Genomic DNA, 17,993 nt, shown 5'->3' with positions numbered 1-17,993 from the left:
CAATATTCCAGGTGTCGCGTCACCAAGACCCTGTATAACTGCAACAACACATCCCTGCTCCTTTCGCAATGAAGGCCAATATACTGTTTACCTTCTTTACCTCAATACTGTCAATACTCTCCACTGGCCTCGATAGATGCAATGCCCAATAACACTCAAGAAGCTCTACACCATCCAGGATAAAACACCCTGTTTTATTGACACCCCATACACCACGTTCAACATTTGTTCCAAATGGTTGTTTATATCACAGGGGGAGGCCAGTCATGTCTGCACCCATGAACAAAGATCTGACTACACTGATTCCCTGTATAACTGACACAGAGTGACAGCACTGTGTACCATCTACCTGGTGCACTGAAGCAACTTATCAAGGCTCCCTGGACAGTACTTTTCAAATCTATGACTTCCACTAACTAGAAGCACTAGGGCAGGCAATGGCCCAGTGGTATTATCACTAGACTATTAATCCAGAGACCCAGGTAATGTTCCATGGACCTGGGTTCAAAACTAGGATTTGCGTTCAGTTAAAAATCCGAAATCTATATGTGACTCCAACCCAACAGCAATGTGGTTCACTCTTAAACTGCCCTTGAATAATTAGGGATGGGCTATAAATACTGGCCTAGCCAGCAAAACCCTCATCCTGTGAAAAAATAAAAAGGATAGTGGCTGTAGCTCCATGGGAACACAAATTCTTGCAACTTCATAATTTTAAGGTGATTGGAGGAAGGTATAGGGGAGATGTCAGAAGTAGTTTCTTTACACAGACTGTGGTGGTTGCATGGAATGCACTGTCTGTAGTGGTAGTAGAGTCATATACGTTAGGGCCATTTGAGTGACTCTTGGGTAGGCACATGGTTGATAGTAAAATGAAGGATATGTAGGTTAGTTTGATCTTGGAGTAGGATGATAGGTTGGCACAACATCATGGGCCAAAGGGCCTGTACTGTGCTGTACTGTTCTATGTTCTATGTTCCATGTTCTCCTCCAAACCATGCACTACCCTGACTTCAGAAAAATATCACCTTTCTTTCATGGTTGTAGAGTCATGGAGTCCGATAACATGGAGAGAGGCCTTTTGGCCCAAACTGCACCATGCGACCAAAATGTCCATCCACGCTAAGCCCACTTCCCTGCTTGGCCGATATCCTTCTAAACCTTTCCAGTCCATGTACTAGTCCAAATGTTCTTAATGTACCCACCTCAACCACTTCTGCTGGCAGCTCATTCCATATGCGTACCAACCTCTGTATAAAAAGGTTGTCCCTCAGGTTCCCATGTAATCTTTCACCTCTAACCTTAAACTAAAGCCGTCCGGTCCTCAATTCCCCAACCCTGGGGAAAAGTCTGGGTGCATTCACCCTATCCATGCCTTTCATGAACTTATACACTTAAATATGATTTCCCACAATCTCCTATGCTCTCAAGAAAAAGTCCTAGCTTGTCCAACCTTTCCCTATAACTCAGTCCCTTCAGCCCTGGCAACATCCCTCTAAATTTCTTCCGCACTTTTTCCAGTTTAATAACATCCTTCCTATAGCACGGTGATCAAAACTGAACACAATACTCCAAATGTGCCCTCACCAATGTCCTGTACAACTGCAACATAACTTCCCAACTTCTCTATTCAAAGCCGTGACTGATGAAGGCCAGTGAGCCAAAAGCCTTTTTCACTGCCCTATCTACCTGCGACTCCACTTTCAGAGAACTATGCACCTGAACTCCAAGATCACTTTGTTCCACTACACTCCTTAAGCCAGCACCATTCACCATGAAACACCTTGATTTTACTTTCCAAATTGTAACACCTCACACTGTTCTATATTAAATTCCATTTGCCATTTCTTGGCCAACTTCCCCAGCTGATCATGATCCTGATGCAATTTCTGATAACCATCCTCACTGTCCATGATACTGCCTATTTTAGTGTTATCCACAAACTTACTAATCATGCCTTGTACATTCTCATTCAAATCATTGATATAGATAGCAAACAGCAATGGGCACTGACCAGCAAACAGCACCGACCCCTGAGCACACTAGTAGCCACAGGCTTCCAGTCCAACAATCATGCTTCCAGTATTACTCGCTGTTTCCCAACATCATTTTGTACTTCCCTGGATTTCATAAGATCTAACCTTCCAGAGCAGCCTACCATGTGGAACCTTAACAAAAGTCTTGCTGAAAGCCATCTCTACTATATCTACAACCCTGCCTACGTCAACCTTCCTGGTCACTTAGAGTCAGAAAGTCATAGAGTAATACAGTATTGAAACAGGCCCTTCGGCTCAAACTGGTCCATGCTGGCCATGGTGTGCACTCAGTTAGTTCCAATAACCCGAATTTGGTCAACATCTCTCTAAACCCTCCCCATCCATGTACCTATCCTAATGTTTTTTAAATGTTGCTATTGTACCTGCATCAACATCTTTCTCTGGCAGCCCATTCCATACATGCACCACTCTCTGTGTGAGGAAGTTGCCCCTCAGCTCCTTCTTAAATCTCTTTCCTCTCACCTTAAGATTGTGCCCTCAAGTTTTCAATTCCCCATCCCTGGGAAAAACATATCCTTTCATCCTCATGATTTTATACACCTCAATAAGGTCATCCTTCATTCTCCTACATTCCAAGGAATAAAGTCCTATACTGGGCAAGCTCTTCCTATAACTCAGGGCATACTAATCCTTCTTTGCACACTCTCCCGTCTTTCTTGTAACAGGGTGATCAATACTATACACAATACCCCAAGTGTGGCCTCAGCAACAATTGACAGAACTGTAACATAACATCCCAACTCCCATACTCAAAGCTTTGACTGATGAAGGCCAGCATGCTAAATGCCTTCTTCACCACCTCTCAATTTGTGACACCACTTTCAGTAAACTAGGTGCTTGTATACCTAAGTCCCTCTGTTCCACAACACTGCTCAGGACCTCATCATTTACTGTACAGTAAGTCCTACCTTAGAACATAGAACATAGAACATAGAACAGTACAGCACAGAACAGGCCCTTCAGCCCACAATGTTGTGCCGACCATTGATCCTCATGTATGCACCGTCAAATTTCTGTGACCATATACATGTCCAGCAGTCTCTTAAATGACCCCAATGACCTTGTTTCCACAACTGCTGCTGGCAACGCATTCCATGCTCTCACAACTCTCTGCGTAAAGAACCTGCCTCTGACATCCCCTCTATACTTTCCACCAACCAGCTTAAAACTATGACCCCTCGTGCTAGCCATTTCCGCCCTGGGAAATAGTCTCTGGCTATCAACTCTGTCTATGCCTCTCATTATCTTGTATACCTCAATTAGGTCCCCTCTCCTCCTCCTTTTCTCCAATGAAAAGAGACCGAGCTCAGTCAACCTCTCTTCATAAGATAAGCCCTCCAGTCCAGGCAGCATCCTGGTAAACCTCCTCTGAACCCTCTCCAAAGCATCCACATCTTTCCTATAATAGGGCAACCAGAACTGGACGCAGTATTCCAAGTGCGGTCTAACCAAAGTTTTATAGAGCTGCAACAAGATCTCACCACTCTTAAACTCAATCCCCCTGTTAATGAAAGCCAAAACACCATATGCTTTCTTAACAACCCTGTCCACTTGGGTGGCCATTTTAAGGGATCTATGTATCTGCACACCAAGATCCCTCTGTTCCTCCACGCTGCCAAGAATCCTATCCTTAATCCTGTACTCAGCTTTCAAATTCGACCTTCCAAAATGCATCACCTCGCATTTATCCAGGTTGAACTCCATCTGCCACCTCTCAGCCCATCTCTGCATCCTGTCAATGTCCCGCTGCAGCCTACAACAGCCCTCTACACTGTCAACGACACCTCTGACCTTTGTGTCGTCTGCAAACTTGCTGACCCATCCTTCAATTCCCTCGTCCAAGTCATTAATAAAAATTACAAACAGTAGAGGCCCAAGGACAGAGCCCTGTGGAACCCCACTCACCACTGACTTCCAGGCAGAATATTTCCTTCTACTACCACTCGCTGTCTTCTGTTGGCCAGCCAATTCTGTATCCAAGCAGCTAAGTTCCCCTGTATCCCATTCCTCCTGACCTTCTGAATGAGCCTTCCATGGGGAACCTTATCAAATGCCTTACTGAAGTCCATATACACCACATCCACAGCTCGACCCTCATCAACCTTTCTAGTCACATCCTCAAAAAACTCGATAAGGTTTGTAAGGCATGACCTACCCCTCACAAAGCCGTGTTGACTGTATTTGATCAAGCCATGCTCTTCCAGATGGTCATAAATCTTATCCCTCAGAATCCTTTCTAACACCTTGCAGACGACAGACGTGAGACTTACCGGTCTATAATTGCCGGGGATTTCCCGATTTCCTTTCTTGAAGAGAGGAATTACATTTGCCTCTCTCCAGTCCTCAGGTACGACTCCAGTGGAGAGCGAGGATGCAAAGATCTTCGCAAGTGGCGAAGCAATTGCATTTCTCGCTTCCCAAAGCAGCCGAGGACAAATCTGATCCGGGCCTGGCGACTTGTCAATCTTAATGTTTGACAAAATTTTCAGCACATCAGCTTCCTCTATCTCTATCCATTCCAGCATGCACACCTGCTCTTCAAAGGTTTCATTCACTACAAAGTTCATTTCTTTCGTAAAGACAGAAGCAAAAAACTTATTTAGGGCTTCCCCTACCTCCTCAGACTCCACACACAAGTTCCCTATGCTATCCCTGATCGGCCCTACTCTTTCTTTGACCATTCTCTTATTCCTCACATAAGTGTAAAATGCCTTTGTGTTTTCCCGGATTCCTTCTGCCAAGCCTTTCTCGTGCCCCCTCCTGGCTCTCCTCAGACCATTTTTGAGCTCCTTCCTTGCCTGCATGTAATCCTCTCTAGCTGAACTTGACCCTAGCTTCCTCCACCTTATGTAAGCTACCTTCTTCCTTTTCACTAGAAGCTCCACCGCTCTCGTCATCCAAGGTTCCTTAATCTTACCCCTTCTTGCCTGTCTTCTTGCCTTGTTTTGACTTTCTGAAGTACAACACCTCACACTTACCTGTATTGAATTGCATTTGCCAATCCTCAACCCACTTCCGCATCTAATCAAGACTTCTCTATAACTTTTGATAATCTTCCTCGCAATCAACGATACCTCCTAATTTTGTATCATTACTATAGTTCTGAGGAAGGGTCACCAGACCCGAAATGTTAACTCTTTTTTTTCTTTCACAAATGCTGGCAGACCTGCTGAGCTTTTCCAGCAACTTTGTTATTGTCACTGATTTACGGCATCTGCAGTTCTTTCAGTATTAACCTATTAATCTTGCCATGTACATGACATCTAGATCATTTATGTAAGTAGCAAATTACACATAACAAAGGTCCCAGCACTGACCCCTGTGGCACACCATGAGTAACAGGCCTCCAGTCCAAGAAACAACCTTCAACTATCACCCTCTGCTTCCTACCATTGAGCCTATTATGAATCCAATTAGCTGTCTCTTCCTGGATCTGATGTGACCTAATATCCATGACTAGCCTGTCATGTGAGACCTTGTCAAAGGCCTTACTAAAGTCCATATAGACAACATCCACTGCCCTACCCTCATCCATCCTCTTGGTTATCCCTTCAAAACACTCTAAAAGGTACATCAGACATAACTTCCTGGGTACAAACCCATGCTGACTATCTCTAATCAGACCTTGACAATCCAAATGTTGGTTGATCCTGTCCCTCAGTATCCTCTCCAATAACTTGCCTACCACTGATGTCAGGCTCACTGGCCTGTAGTTCCCTGGCTTGTCTTTGCTACCTTTCTTAAACAATCAAACAACATTAGCCACTCTCCAGTCTTCTAGAACTTCACCAGTGGCTAAAAATGAAGGAAAAATCTCTGCAAGGGCCTCCGCAATTTCTTCCTTAGTCTCCCAAAACGTCCAAGGATGGACTTGATCAAGCCCTGGGGATTTATCCACCTTAATGTGCTTTAACACTGTAAACACATCTCTCTCTCTCTCCCTCTCTGGTAATGTGTTTGTGATCCAAAACATCCCCCACTTGTTTCACTTATTTCCTCAGCATCCATGATTCTCTCCTCAGCAAACACTGAAGAAAAATATTCATTAAAAATCTCTCCCATCTCCTGTGGCTCCACACAGAGACAACCATGCTGATCTTTAAAGGGGACCTATTTCTCTCCCTAGCCACCCTTTTACTCTTCATATAGCTATAGAGCCTCTTGGGATTATCTTTAATATTATCTGCCAGATTCATTTCAGACCCAATTTTTACTCTTCTGATTTTCCTCTTAAGTGTGTTCCTACATTTTTTCTAGTCATCTGGGGATTTACTTGAGCCCAATAACTTAAACCCAATGCATGCCTTCTTCTTTTTCCTGACCAGAGCCTCAATATCCCTCATCAGCTAGGGATCCCTAAACCTTGAGAGCAGCACGGTGGCTCAGTGGTTAGCTTTAGTCACGTTAGTCACCCTCCCATATATCAGAGATATTTCACAGATGACCATAAGACTACTCAGGGCCCCAGGTATCAGAGTAGACCACAAACCAACAACCACCCTGCAACAGCTACTGACGAACATAAAAGATCCCATACCCGCAATCAATAAAACTAATGTATTATACAAAATACCATGCAACGACTGTGAGAAACATTACACAGGCCAAACTAGAAGAAAACTGACAATAAAGATACATGAACACCAACTAGCCACCAAGAGACACGGCCAATTCTCACTGGTCTCAATACACATGGACAAAGAAGGACACGAATTTGACTGGGACAACACATCCAATATAGCATCAGCCAAACAGAGACATGCTAGGGAACTCCTGGAGGACTGGCATTCCAACCAGAACTCCATCAACAAACACATTGAACTGGATCCGATATATAAAACACTGAAAAACAGAACAGGAAGTGATGCCAGCCACCCCAGCAAACCGAGGCTTATAACTAACAAGTGGGACAGAGCACCAATGTTTTACCAGAGATGCACTGATGGTGTTACCTGGCTGGGTGACAAAATGTCTGCAACCAAACTCTCGGGCTCAGCGAGCAAGTCTACAATCCCAAATGCCTACTTCTCATGATGTTATGGATTATTTGAGGTTAGTATCTGATCACGCATGATCTTGCTGCCGGTCATGGTAGGCTTGGTAGGGTGATGGGGGCAAGTAGAAACTGAATAGCCTATAACTGCTCCTAATTAATTGCTTTGAATGTATTGAAGTTTCAAGGTCACCTTTACCAAGGCTAGTTTTCAATTCCAGAATTTATTCATTTGTATGTAAATTCCAGCAGCTGTCCTGGTGGAATTTGAACTTGCTGCCCAGAACAGTAGCAATGGACCTCTGAATTGCTAGTCCAGTGATACAAGGTAGTGGTGGCAGGAATGCAATGGGGTGGATTTTTCAACCACCGGCAGCATGTATATTCCAGAGAGATTGTATTATGAGAGATAAGGGGGATACATGAGGAGAATTAGGTTATAGATTACTTTCATATCTTTTCCTCTAATTAACCTGTTTTGAGATTTTGTTGTAGACTTCTGGAGCAGTTTGGATTTGAACGTAGGACTCCTAGACCAGGATCAGGGACACTACAACTGCTCTACAAGAACATAACAGCTTACTTTCATCTTTAATACTTTCATCAGCCTGTTCTGGGATTCAGTCATGGCCGATCCAGTGATGGTGACCATCTTCTTTACATTATGCACAGAGCCATACCAGACCGCAAGCTTCACTGCCCACCCACCCCAATAGCTGTTGCTGCTGCCTAAGATTATATGCCAAATCCCCTGCAAGAGAGAAATAAATTTGCCAGAGGGTGCACTGTTTGTGTAACATGGCTCTTGTAGTTGAATGGGGAGCAGAGGGTACAAGCTGTATGTTGCAGGGTGAGAGTCCTGCAGCAGTTTTAACTGTTTGAGAATGAAACAAAGCTAGAAATTCAAGGAATGGCTCTTAATTGTCAAAAATTGTTGGGTGGTGAGGTGAGTGGTGTAGCTGATGGGATATGGCATTTTGAAGGTGCATTCTTTGGCTTTGAACACTCATGGGAGGTCAGTGAAATTCTCACTGTTCTACATCCAGTCCTCAGACCTTCACTGTTGACACTCAGCAGCATCTGCTCCTACATCCATCACAGGGTCTACTAGAATATTTGCAAATGAGACCTTCGTTGCTTCATCATAGACCTTTGCCACTTCCTTCTTGCTCCATAGTAGCTCTTCTTGTAGTTCTGCTCCTATCAAATGAGTGTCCCTTTTATGAAATGCAACACCGTTAAATAGTGCAGACTAGCCTGTACTCATACCGGCCGCTCACTATTCTGTCAGCCACTGTTCAATACAAACCTTAGTCACAAGCAACACCAGATTTGTGTACTGCTTACGTCAGAAGGAATGTACCTGGATTAATCGCACATCATTGCTCTTCCACTTGTCTGGCCTTATTTAATTTTGCAGACAAACGGATAATTAAGGTTGAAGGGGGTCCGTATCCTTCATATGTGGATTACTTCTGTTACTAATTTGTTACATTTACATAGGAATGCAGAATAATTGACAGACACATTGCACAATTAAGGCAGACATAACTCATTGGAACTCTCTGCCTAAAAAATATTTTAAAAGTATTTAAATGATTATTTGAAGTGCCATCGCATTCAAGGTTATGGATCAAGTGCTATAAAATGGAACTAGAGTAGATAGGTACTTGATTGATTGATTTATTGTCACATGTACCAGAGTACAGTGAAAGGTTTTGTTAACAAGCAGTACAGATGTTGCACGGGCTGACGAGTCCCTTCCCATGTAGCAAAATTCTTCTCACTTCAGGAAGTATCACTCAGGGTTCGGAATCAGTGTAGGCAATCTAGGTCCAGATGCAAGGACAACTGCATGAGGACAGAGTGAAGATTTGTTAAGAATTGGACTCTACTAGTCCTAAGAACTAGAAGCAGGAGTGGGCAACTCAACTTCTTGAGCCTGCTCTGTCCTTTAAAACAATCATGGCTGATCATAGCTTGGACCCAACACCACCGCTCCCTATAACCTGGAACTAATTAAGAATCTACCTGCTTCCTCAAGGAACTGTCTCAGGAACTGAATAATTACTTTGTGTCAGTCTCCATGGTGGAAGTCACAAGTAATATCTCAAAAATTCAAGAGAGTCGGGGCAGAGCTGGGTGTGGTGGCCATCACCATGGAAAAGATGCTACTAAAACTGATTGGCCTGAAGATGGACAAGTTCCCTGGACCAGATGGGCTGTACCCCAGAGTTCTCAAGGAGATAGTGGAAGCGTTAGTGGTGAATTTTCAGGAATCACTAGAGTCAGGGAGGGTTTTAGAGAACTGGAAAATCACTAACGTGACATCCCTGTTTAAGAAGGGAGTAAGGCAAAAGATGGAAAATCCAGGCCAATTAGCCTAACCTTGGTCGCGGGCAAGATTTTGGAGTCCGTTGTGAAGGATGAGATTTCTGAATATTTGTAAGTGTACGGTAAAGTAGGACATAGTCAGAATGATTTCATCATGGGGAGGTCATGCCTGACAAATCTGCTAGAATTCCTTAAGGAAGTAACGAGCAGGGTAGAGCAAGGAGAGCCAATGGATGTTATCTACCTGGGCTTCAAGAATGCCTTTTGATAAGGTGCTACACAGGAGACTGCTGAGTCAGATAAGGGCCCACAGTGTTAGAGGCAGCATGCTAACATGGATAGAAGATTGGCAGTCTGGCAGAAAGCAGAGAGTAGGGATAAAGGGGTCTTTCTCAGGATGGCAATGGTGATGAGTGGAGTTCCACAAGGCTTGGTGTTGGGACCATAACTCTTCACTTTGTACATTAATGATCTAGATGAAGGAACTGCGGGCATTCTGGCTACGTTTGCACACAATACAAAGATAGGTGAAGGGACAGGTAGTACTGAGGAGGTGGCGAGGCTGCAGGAAGACTTGGACAGGTCAAGAGTGGGAAAAGAACTGCCAGATGGAGTACAATGTGGGAAAGTCTGAGATCATGCACTTTGGTAAGAAGAACAAAAGCATGTACTATTTCCTAAATGGGGAGAAAATTCAGAAGTCTGAAGTGCAAAAAGACTTGGGAGTTCTAGTCCGGTGTTCTCGCAAGGTAAACTTGCAGGTTGAGTCAGTAGCAGGAACGCAAATGCAATGTTGGCATTTATTTTGAGAGGACTTGAATATAAAAGCAGGGATGCACTACCAAAGCTTTATAAGGCTCTGGGCAGACCACATTTGGAGTATTGCATGCAGTTTTGGGCCTCATGTCTCAGGAAGGATGTACTGGCCGTGGACAGGGTTCAGAGGAGGTTACTGAGAATGGTCCCAGGAATGGAAAGCTTAACATATGAGGAACATTTGAGGACTCTGGGGCTATACTCACTGGAGTTTAGAAGGATGAGGGGGAGTCTAATTGAAACTTTCAAAATACTGAATGACCTGGACAAACTGGATGTTGGGAAGATGTTTCCATTGGTAGGACCCGAGGGCACAGCCTTAGAGTAAAGAGAAGGCCTTTTAGAATGGAGATAAGGAGAAACTTCTTCAGCCAAGGAGTGGTGAATTTATGGAATTCCCTGCCACAAAAGGCCGTGGACGCCAGGTCATTGAGTACATTTAAGACTGGGATAGATAGGTTATTGATTATCAAAGGGATCAAGGGTTGTTGGAAGAAAGCTGGAGAATGGGGTTGAGGAACTTATCAGCCATGATTGAATGGCACAGCAGACTTGAGGGGCCAAATGGCCTAATTCCACACCTATGTCTTATGGTCTTATTTGCTCAGTTTCTCAGCAACCTGCTGTACTGAATTCCACAGATTCATGACTCTTTGAGAGAAGTAATTTCTTCTCATCTCTGTTTAAATATACCTTACCTTATCCTAAAACCGTGACCCTTTGTTCTACGATAACAAGGTGTAGAGCTGGATGAACACAGCAGGCCAAGCAACATCAGAGGAGCAGGAAAGCTGACATTTCAGGCCTAGGCACTTCTTCATTTTCTGAAGAAGGGTCTAGGCCCGAAATGTCAGCTTTCCTGCTCCTCTGATGCGGTTTGACCTGTGTTCGTCCAGCTCTACGCCTTATTATCTCAGATTCTCCAACATCTGCAGTTCCTACTATCCCTGAAACCCTTTGTTCTTTATTGTCCCACAAGGGGAAACATCCTGTCTACGTATACTTTGTCAATTTCCTTAAGCATCTTATGTCCTAAAAATGGATCTTCTCTCATTCCCCTCAGCTCTAAGCCATAAAGGCTGAAACCTCTCAAATTCTCCTCTTAAAGCAAGCTTTTTAATCGCTGGATAAAAACCAAACAAACTGTGGATGCTGTAAATCAGGAACAAAAACAGACGTTGCTGGGAAAAGCTCACCAGGTCTGACAGTATCTGTGAAGGAAGAATAAGTTAGGATTCAGTCGTGAGAAAGGGACATTAACTCTGATTATTTTCTTCACAGATGCTGCCAGACCTGCTGAGCTTTCCCAGCAACTTCTGCATTTGTGTTCATCGCTGGAATTAATCAAGGGAACCTAAACTTTCTTAGCAACAAATGTAAAATCTTACAAATAGTTCCTAACATCTATTACAGAGGTACTTAGAAAATCTTTTCTGAATGGTCTCATCCTAATTCTCAGACTATGCACCCCATGTTCAACAATGCCCAACCAGGATCCCACCTTCCACCTCTGGAAAAACTAATGAACCCAACTTCTTCCCTGAAATTAAGGTAGTGAGCGTAACATTTAATCTCAGTTATTAACGGAGTGAAACATGCAACGGAAATTGCTGTTCCCTTCGGTTTGGCATTCTCGCTATGCTGCCCTGAGGCTAGGCAAAAACTGGCACAAGCTCTAGACCACATGACCAGCGGCAAAGTCGCGGGGACAGATGACTACTGGATGTGAGTTTGCTCGCTGAGCTGGAAGGTTAGTTTTCAGACGTTTCGTCACCATTCTAGGTAACATCATCAGTGAGCCTCCGACGAAGCGCTGGTGTTATGTCCCACTTTCTATTTATCTGGTTAGGTTTCCTTGGGTTGGTGATGTCATTTCCTGTGTTGGTGATGTCATTTCCCATTCTTTTTCTCAGGGGATGGTAGATTTGCTCCAAATCAATGTGTTTGTTGATGGAGTTCCGGTTGGAATGCTATGCTTCTAGGAATTCTCGTGCGTGTCTCTGTTTGGCTTGTCCTAGGATGGATGTGTTGTCCCAATCAAAGTGGTGTCCTTCCTTATCTGTATGTAAGGATACGAGTGATAGTGGGCCATGTCGTTTTGTGGCTAGTTGATGTTCATGTATCCTGGTGGCTACCAGCGCTTCATCGGAGGCTCACTGATGATGTTACCTAGAATGATGACGAAACGTCTGAAAACTAACCTTCCAGCTCAGCGAGCAAACTCACTACCTTAATTTCAGGGAAGAAGTTGAGTTCATTAGTTTTTCCAGAGGTGGAAGGTGGGATCCTGGTTGGGCATTGTTGAACATGGGGGACATAGTCTGAGAATTAGGATGAGACCATTCAGAAAAGATTTTCTAAGTACCTCTGTAGAACCTCAACCTGAGCTACAAATCTTCTCAAAACTCACCAACAGATGACTACCACCAGCTAAGCCAATCATCGTTGGGTTTACTCCTCGACGTGCCGACTGCCGGTCTTGACCAATTGGCTTCCGCTTTGGATGAAGGCGCCGGCGTCGACCTGCTTCAAATAAAACCGTGAGAGAGGGAGGGAAAGACTGTAACGTTCGCATGACTTCAAATGCAGTCGCAATGTGGTGATAGAGTCACCGGCGCTGGAGTCGATGAGGAGGAGCCAACTGCCTGAGGCCAGAGATGTCGGACTGATGTAAGGGCAGTTGTTGAAAGGGGCGGGGAGGCGAACCACAACAGTCGCCGCCGTTGGCGGTTATTTGAGTACGGTCCTGGGCTAGGCCCGGTTACCATGGTTTCCGAGTGAGACGCGCACGCAACCGTCACTGGGTTCCAGTGCGCATGTGCTTACCCGGGCCCGGCTGCAACTCGTGACGCTTGCGCAGTACCGGGCCCGGTCTGCGGCACTGCGATGTTACTTCTTGTGCAAGTTACGCTGCTCGCTCATTCATCCAGGGGCACCAGCACTGCAAAAGGTTATTGTTTGTTTAAGAAAACAGTATATATTTTGGCTCTCCTCGCTGTATTGATCGTCAGTCAATGTGCAAATTGTTAAAACTGGCTGTGAAATTGAAACATTTTTCTTTCCTCCTTTCCCGCCCCGCCCCTTCACTGGAGAATTATTGCCTTGTTTAAACAGGTAACGAACTTTTTTGCCGTTTAATTATTGTGTATTTCCGTGTTCCGAATTTCTGGGCTTGAGGTGGAGGTGTGGTTCTCATTGCAACAAGTGCTTTCATACCTAGATGATACGTTTGTGTAGATTGAGACCGAAAAGACGGGTCGTGACCACAGCGAATATGCCCAATAGGGAATTCAGCAGAATCCCGGGAGTGGTGTAACCCTGGAACTCCGGATCGTATGCGGCGAATTTATAGAAAAATTAGAAACGCAGTTGAGAATCAACCAAGTGAGAGAAAAGTGCAGAAGGAAATAAAAAAAGAATTAGAGCTTCGAGCCTACGAACACTACCATAAACCAGTTTGATTGAAAAAAACATTGAATTCGTATTGAAACGTAACTTTTTTTTTAAAGGGACCTTCTCGCTGGTCGTACTGTATTTTAAGTACAGGTCTAGCTGTCAGTTGCTATACCTAACTCCAGTGAGGTAACGAGCTTATAATTAAATATTCTGGGGTTTTGTAATCAGTGCGACTTCACGAATAAATTTAGAAACTGCAAAAAAAAACAGCAAGCCATTGTAGCTGGTGCAGTTTACATAATTATATGCTTGGCACGCCAGTAGCCCAGTTTTGAAATACATTTGGGTGGTGCAGAAAATTACTGGATGAAAAAATACTTACATTTAGAATTATGTTCTGCATTTTTGAGTTGTGAAAAATTCAGTTTCTTGTCACTGTTGTCTAACTCCGCTATTTGTTCAAACCTTTATACTCTGTCAGATCCCTCCCTAATTGGTTTTTTTAAAAAAACAAGGTCTTACAACAAATGAGCAAATTCTGTCCTGTTTGGTGAAGTCATAGTTAAACGTTTTGCTTTGAATTTTTTTCCCCATCTATACCTAATTAAAAATAATAAGGTGTGAAGCTGGATGAACACAGCAGACCGAGCAGGAAAGTTTTTTTTTGCTGTTTTGGGTCAAGATCCTTCTTCAGAAATGGGGGAAGGGGATTCTGAAATAAATAGGGAGAGGGGGGAGGCGGAGATGGATAAAGGAGAAGATAGGGTGAGAGGAGACGGACAAGTCAAAGAGGTGGGCTTAGAGCCAGTGAAGGTGAATGTAGGTGGGGAGTTAGGGAGGGGATAGGTCGATCCAGGGAGGATGGACAGGTCAAAGGGGCGGGATGAAGTTAGTAGGTAGGAGATGGGGTGGGGCTTCAGGTGGGAGGAAGGATGGGTTAGGGAGGTGTGGACAAGCTTGACTGATTTTGGGACGAGGTAACAGGAAGGAAGATTTTGAAGCTTGAATATTTATATGTTGGGTTTTCAAAATTGTAACAACACATAGGATTGTATTTGTAAATACGACTGTTTGTAAATCAGGGAATTCTTTAGCGAGTTTTGAGAAGATTTGGAGCTCACGTTAAGGTTCTGGGTGTGAGTTCACTCGCTGAGCTGGAAGGTTCGTTTTCAGACGTTTCGTCACCATTCTAGGTAACATCATCAGTGAGCCTCCGACGAAGCGCTGGTGTTATGTCCTGCTTTCTATTTATCTGTTTAGGTTTCCTTGGGTTGGTGATGTCATTTCCTGTTCTTTTTCTCAGAGGATGGTAGATGGGCTCCAAATCAATGCGTTTGTTGATGGAGTTCTGGTTGGAATGCCATGCTTCTAGGAATTCTCGTGCGTGTCTCTGTTTGGCTTGTTCTAGGATGGATGTGTTGTCCCAATCAAAGTGGTGTCCTTCCTCATCTGTATGTAAGGATACTAGTGATAGTGGGTCATGTCTTTTTGTGGCTAGTTGATGTTCATGTATCCTGATGGTTAGCTTTCTGCCTGTTTGTCCAATGTAGTGTTTGTCACAGTTCTCGCAAGGTATTTTGTAGATGATGTTCGTTTTGTTGTCTGTACAGGGTCTTTTAAGTTCATTAGCTGCTGTTTTAGTGTGTTGGTGGGTTTGTGGGCTACCCTGATGCCAAGAGGTCCGAGTAGTCTGGCAGTCATTCTGGCAGGGAATTCTTTCTTTTTATTTAGAATGACATGTTCTGGACCCAACCTCAGGACAGGCAATACTAGACCTAGTGTTGTTCAATGTGATGGGATTAATTTGGAGTGCGCTTGTCGCTCGGGAGCAGTAAAAATCAGAATTTTATATCCTATTTTGAAGAGGTGGCTGTGTCCAATACTATTTCAAAGTTGATTAAGACACAAAAGTAGATATTAACTGACAAGCTTGTTTTTTTTAAACTCACTTATGGGATGTGGATATCAATTTCTTTTTTTTTGCCCATTCTTTGATAGTGGTGATGAGCTACATTCTTGAACCATGTATTGCATGTGCTGTAGGTAGATAAAGGATATGTTAATGGATGCGGTGACAGAAATTAGATATATTTCAAAATACCGAGATTAGTTCCAAAAAAGAAATTCCAAATGGAGGACTGGTCGCCCATGTCTAACTTAAAAGCAGTTAATAATAGTATCAACCCGAAAGGAAAAAGCTGGGTGGCAAGGCAGAAGATTAGACACACTGTACATTACAGCAAAGAACGGCTAAAAGATTAAAGAGGGAGTATAAGTGAAGCCAGGTGGGAATATAAAAGACAGTAAGAGTTAACAGACTAAGAATTGATCTCTGGAAAGTGAGTTTGGAGCATTAATGAGATGGATGAATTGAATGGGTAGTTTACATTGGTGTTAGCTATAGAAGATAGTAGTGACATCCCAGGAATAGTTGTAAATCCAGAAATGGAGTGGAGGGAGGAACTCCCAAAAAAAATTGCAAGCAGGGCAGTACTACTTAGCAAGTTGTTGGAGTTGCATCTGACCAGTCCTGTTGAACATCATCCTATATTCCTAAAGGAAGCGGTTTAATGAGAAAGTTAGTGTCTGTTTTAATCTTCCAAAACCCAGTTGATTTAGGATAGTTCCAGTAGATTGGAAGATTGCAAACATTTTGCAACAAGAGATGGAGGCAGAAAGTTCAAAAGTTCTTAGGCCAGTCAGCTCCAGAGGAGGCACTCGCCGGACTGTTAACCCAGAGACTCCGGTTCGAAACCTGTCACAGCAGAAAGAGTAACTTGAATTCAAAAAAGGAAATCTGTAATTAATTTGTCTAACAATTGCTATGAATCTGTTGTTGATTGTCAGAATTAAAACCCACCTTGTTCACTAATGTCCTTTAATTCAATACAAATCTAGAATAAAGAATCTAATGGTGACCACAAATCCATCGTTGATTGTTCGAAAAAACCCATCTGGCTCACCTAATGTACTGGAGGGAAGGTAACTGCAATCCTTTTTCGGTCTAGCCTATATGTGACTCCAGACCCACAGCAATATGATTGACTCTTAAATGCCCCCTGGGTAATTAGGGATGCACAATAAATGCTGCCAAGCCAGTGACACCCATACCCTGTGAATGAATTTTTTAAAAAAACTGCCTTGGGAGAAGATGTTGAAAGCTATTATTAAAGGTGGTAGAGTAGGCACTTTATTTCATGACTTGGAAAGATTGAGTCAGTGTGGATTTGAAAGAAAAATTGGTTGTCCAATTTATTGGACAACTTTTTGAAGTAATGAGGAACTGTTGGATATGATGTACTTGGGTTTCCAGAAGTCTTTTAAGGTGCAACATCAAAGGTTATTGTTGGCAATAAAAAGCTGATGGTAGAGGGAAAACATTAGCAGTGATTTAAAAATTGCTAGCTAACAGGAAACTGGCATCAATGCATTGTTTTGTTTTGGCGAGACTTAAATGCTGTGCCACAAATCAATGCAGGGACCCCAACTTCGCGCAGTTTGCTTAAATGACTGTCAAGGGACTGAAGATATCATTGCCGGATTGCTAAAGGTAGGCAGGAAAGTAAGTTTATTAAGAGGATGCAACCTACCTTTTTAACTGAAGTGAGTGGCCAGAGATCTGTCAACTGGTGGAAGCCGAGCTTCTGAATATTTCCAGGGCAGAGATGGACTAGAGCTAAGCGAGTGGGTGACACAAGCTATCAATGGTAAACAGGGATAATGGAAACTGCAGATGCTGGAGAATCCAAGATAACAATGTGTGAAGCTGGATGAACACAGCAGGCCAAGCAGCATCTTGAGCACAAAAGCTGACGTTTCAGGCCTAGACCCTTCAGAGAGACCCTCTCTGAAGGGTCTAGGCCCGAAACATCAGCTTTTGTGCTCCTGAGATGCTGCTTGGCCTGCTGTGTTCATCCAGCTTCACACATTGTTACAGTGGTAAACAGGAAAGGAATGTGTTTCTGAGGTCACAATCAAATTGGCTGTGATCTTATTAAAAGACAGTCCCTCTACTATGTTTTACATGACCTGCTCGGAATTCATATGTTTATCCACAACCCCTATCTGTACTTAAGTATTCATTACCTAATTATGGCTTGAATTAATAATTAAACTTGTAAAACTGAAGTGCAGCTTCTTTCAGACTGTAAACTATTGAAGTAGGTTGAATGGGCAAGCAGGATTTGAGGCAAGATACCTGTACAAAGAGTTTCTAACATGTATGAGTTCGTGAAGAGGCCAGTAGAAGGGGCATTGAAGTACTGCTTGTGATTTGAGATAGTAGGAACTGCAGATGCTGGAGAATCTGAGATAACATGGTGTAGAGCTGGATGAATACAGCGGAGCAAGAAGGCTGACGTTTCAGGCCTAGACCCTTCTTCAGAAAAGTCAAAAAT

General features: G+C 43.5%; 1 protein-coding gene across 11 annotated transcripts in view; it reads left to right on the top strand.

Moving 5' to 3' along the window:
- Positions 1 to 12,698: 12,698 nt before the first annotated feature.
- Positions 12,699 to 17,993, top strand: part of ssx2ipa (synovial sarcoma, X breakpoint 2 interacting protein a) — a 67,111-nt gene continuing 61,816 nt past the window's right edge. For 4 of the 11 annotated variants that reach the window (XM_048539673.2, XM_048539668.2, XM_048539671.2 and 1 more), the window contains exon 1: positions 13,080 to 13,314. Coding sequence is in view for 2 of the 11 variants with exons in the window: in XM_048539672.2 (XP_048395629.1) it covers positions 13,087 to 13,150 (64 nt within the window). In the remaining 9 variants the exon portion in view is untranslated. Of the gene's footprint in view, positions 12,871 to 12,983; positions 13,315 to 17,993 lie in introns of those variants that run through there. The other 7 variants (XM_048539670.2, XM_048539667.2, XM_048539672.2 and 4 more) reach the window with 4 other exon arrangements.

The sequence above is a fragment of the Stegostoma tigrinum genome, chromosome 8 (assembly GCF_030684315.1).
Source record: "Stegostoma tigrinum isolate sSteTig4 chromosome 8, sSteTig4.hap1, whole genome shotgun sequence".
NCBI classification, from domain to species: Eukaryota; Metazoa; Chordata; class Chondrichthyes; order Orectolobiformes; family Stegostomatidae; genus Stegostoma; species Stegostoma tigrinum.
The sequence above is the reverse complement of the archived record's forward strand: the minus strand, read 5'-3'. Positions and strand labels throughout refer to the sequence as shown.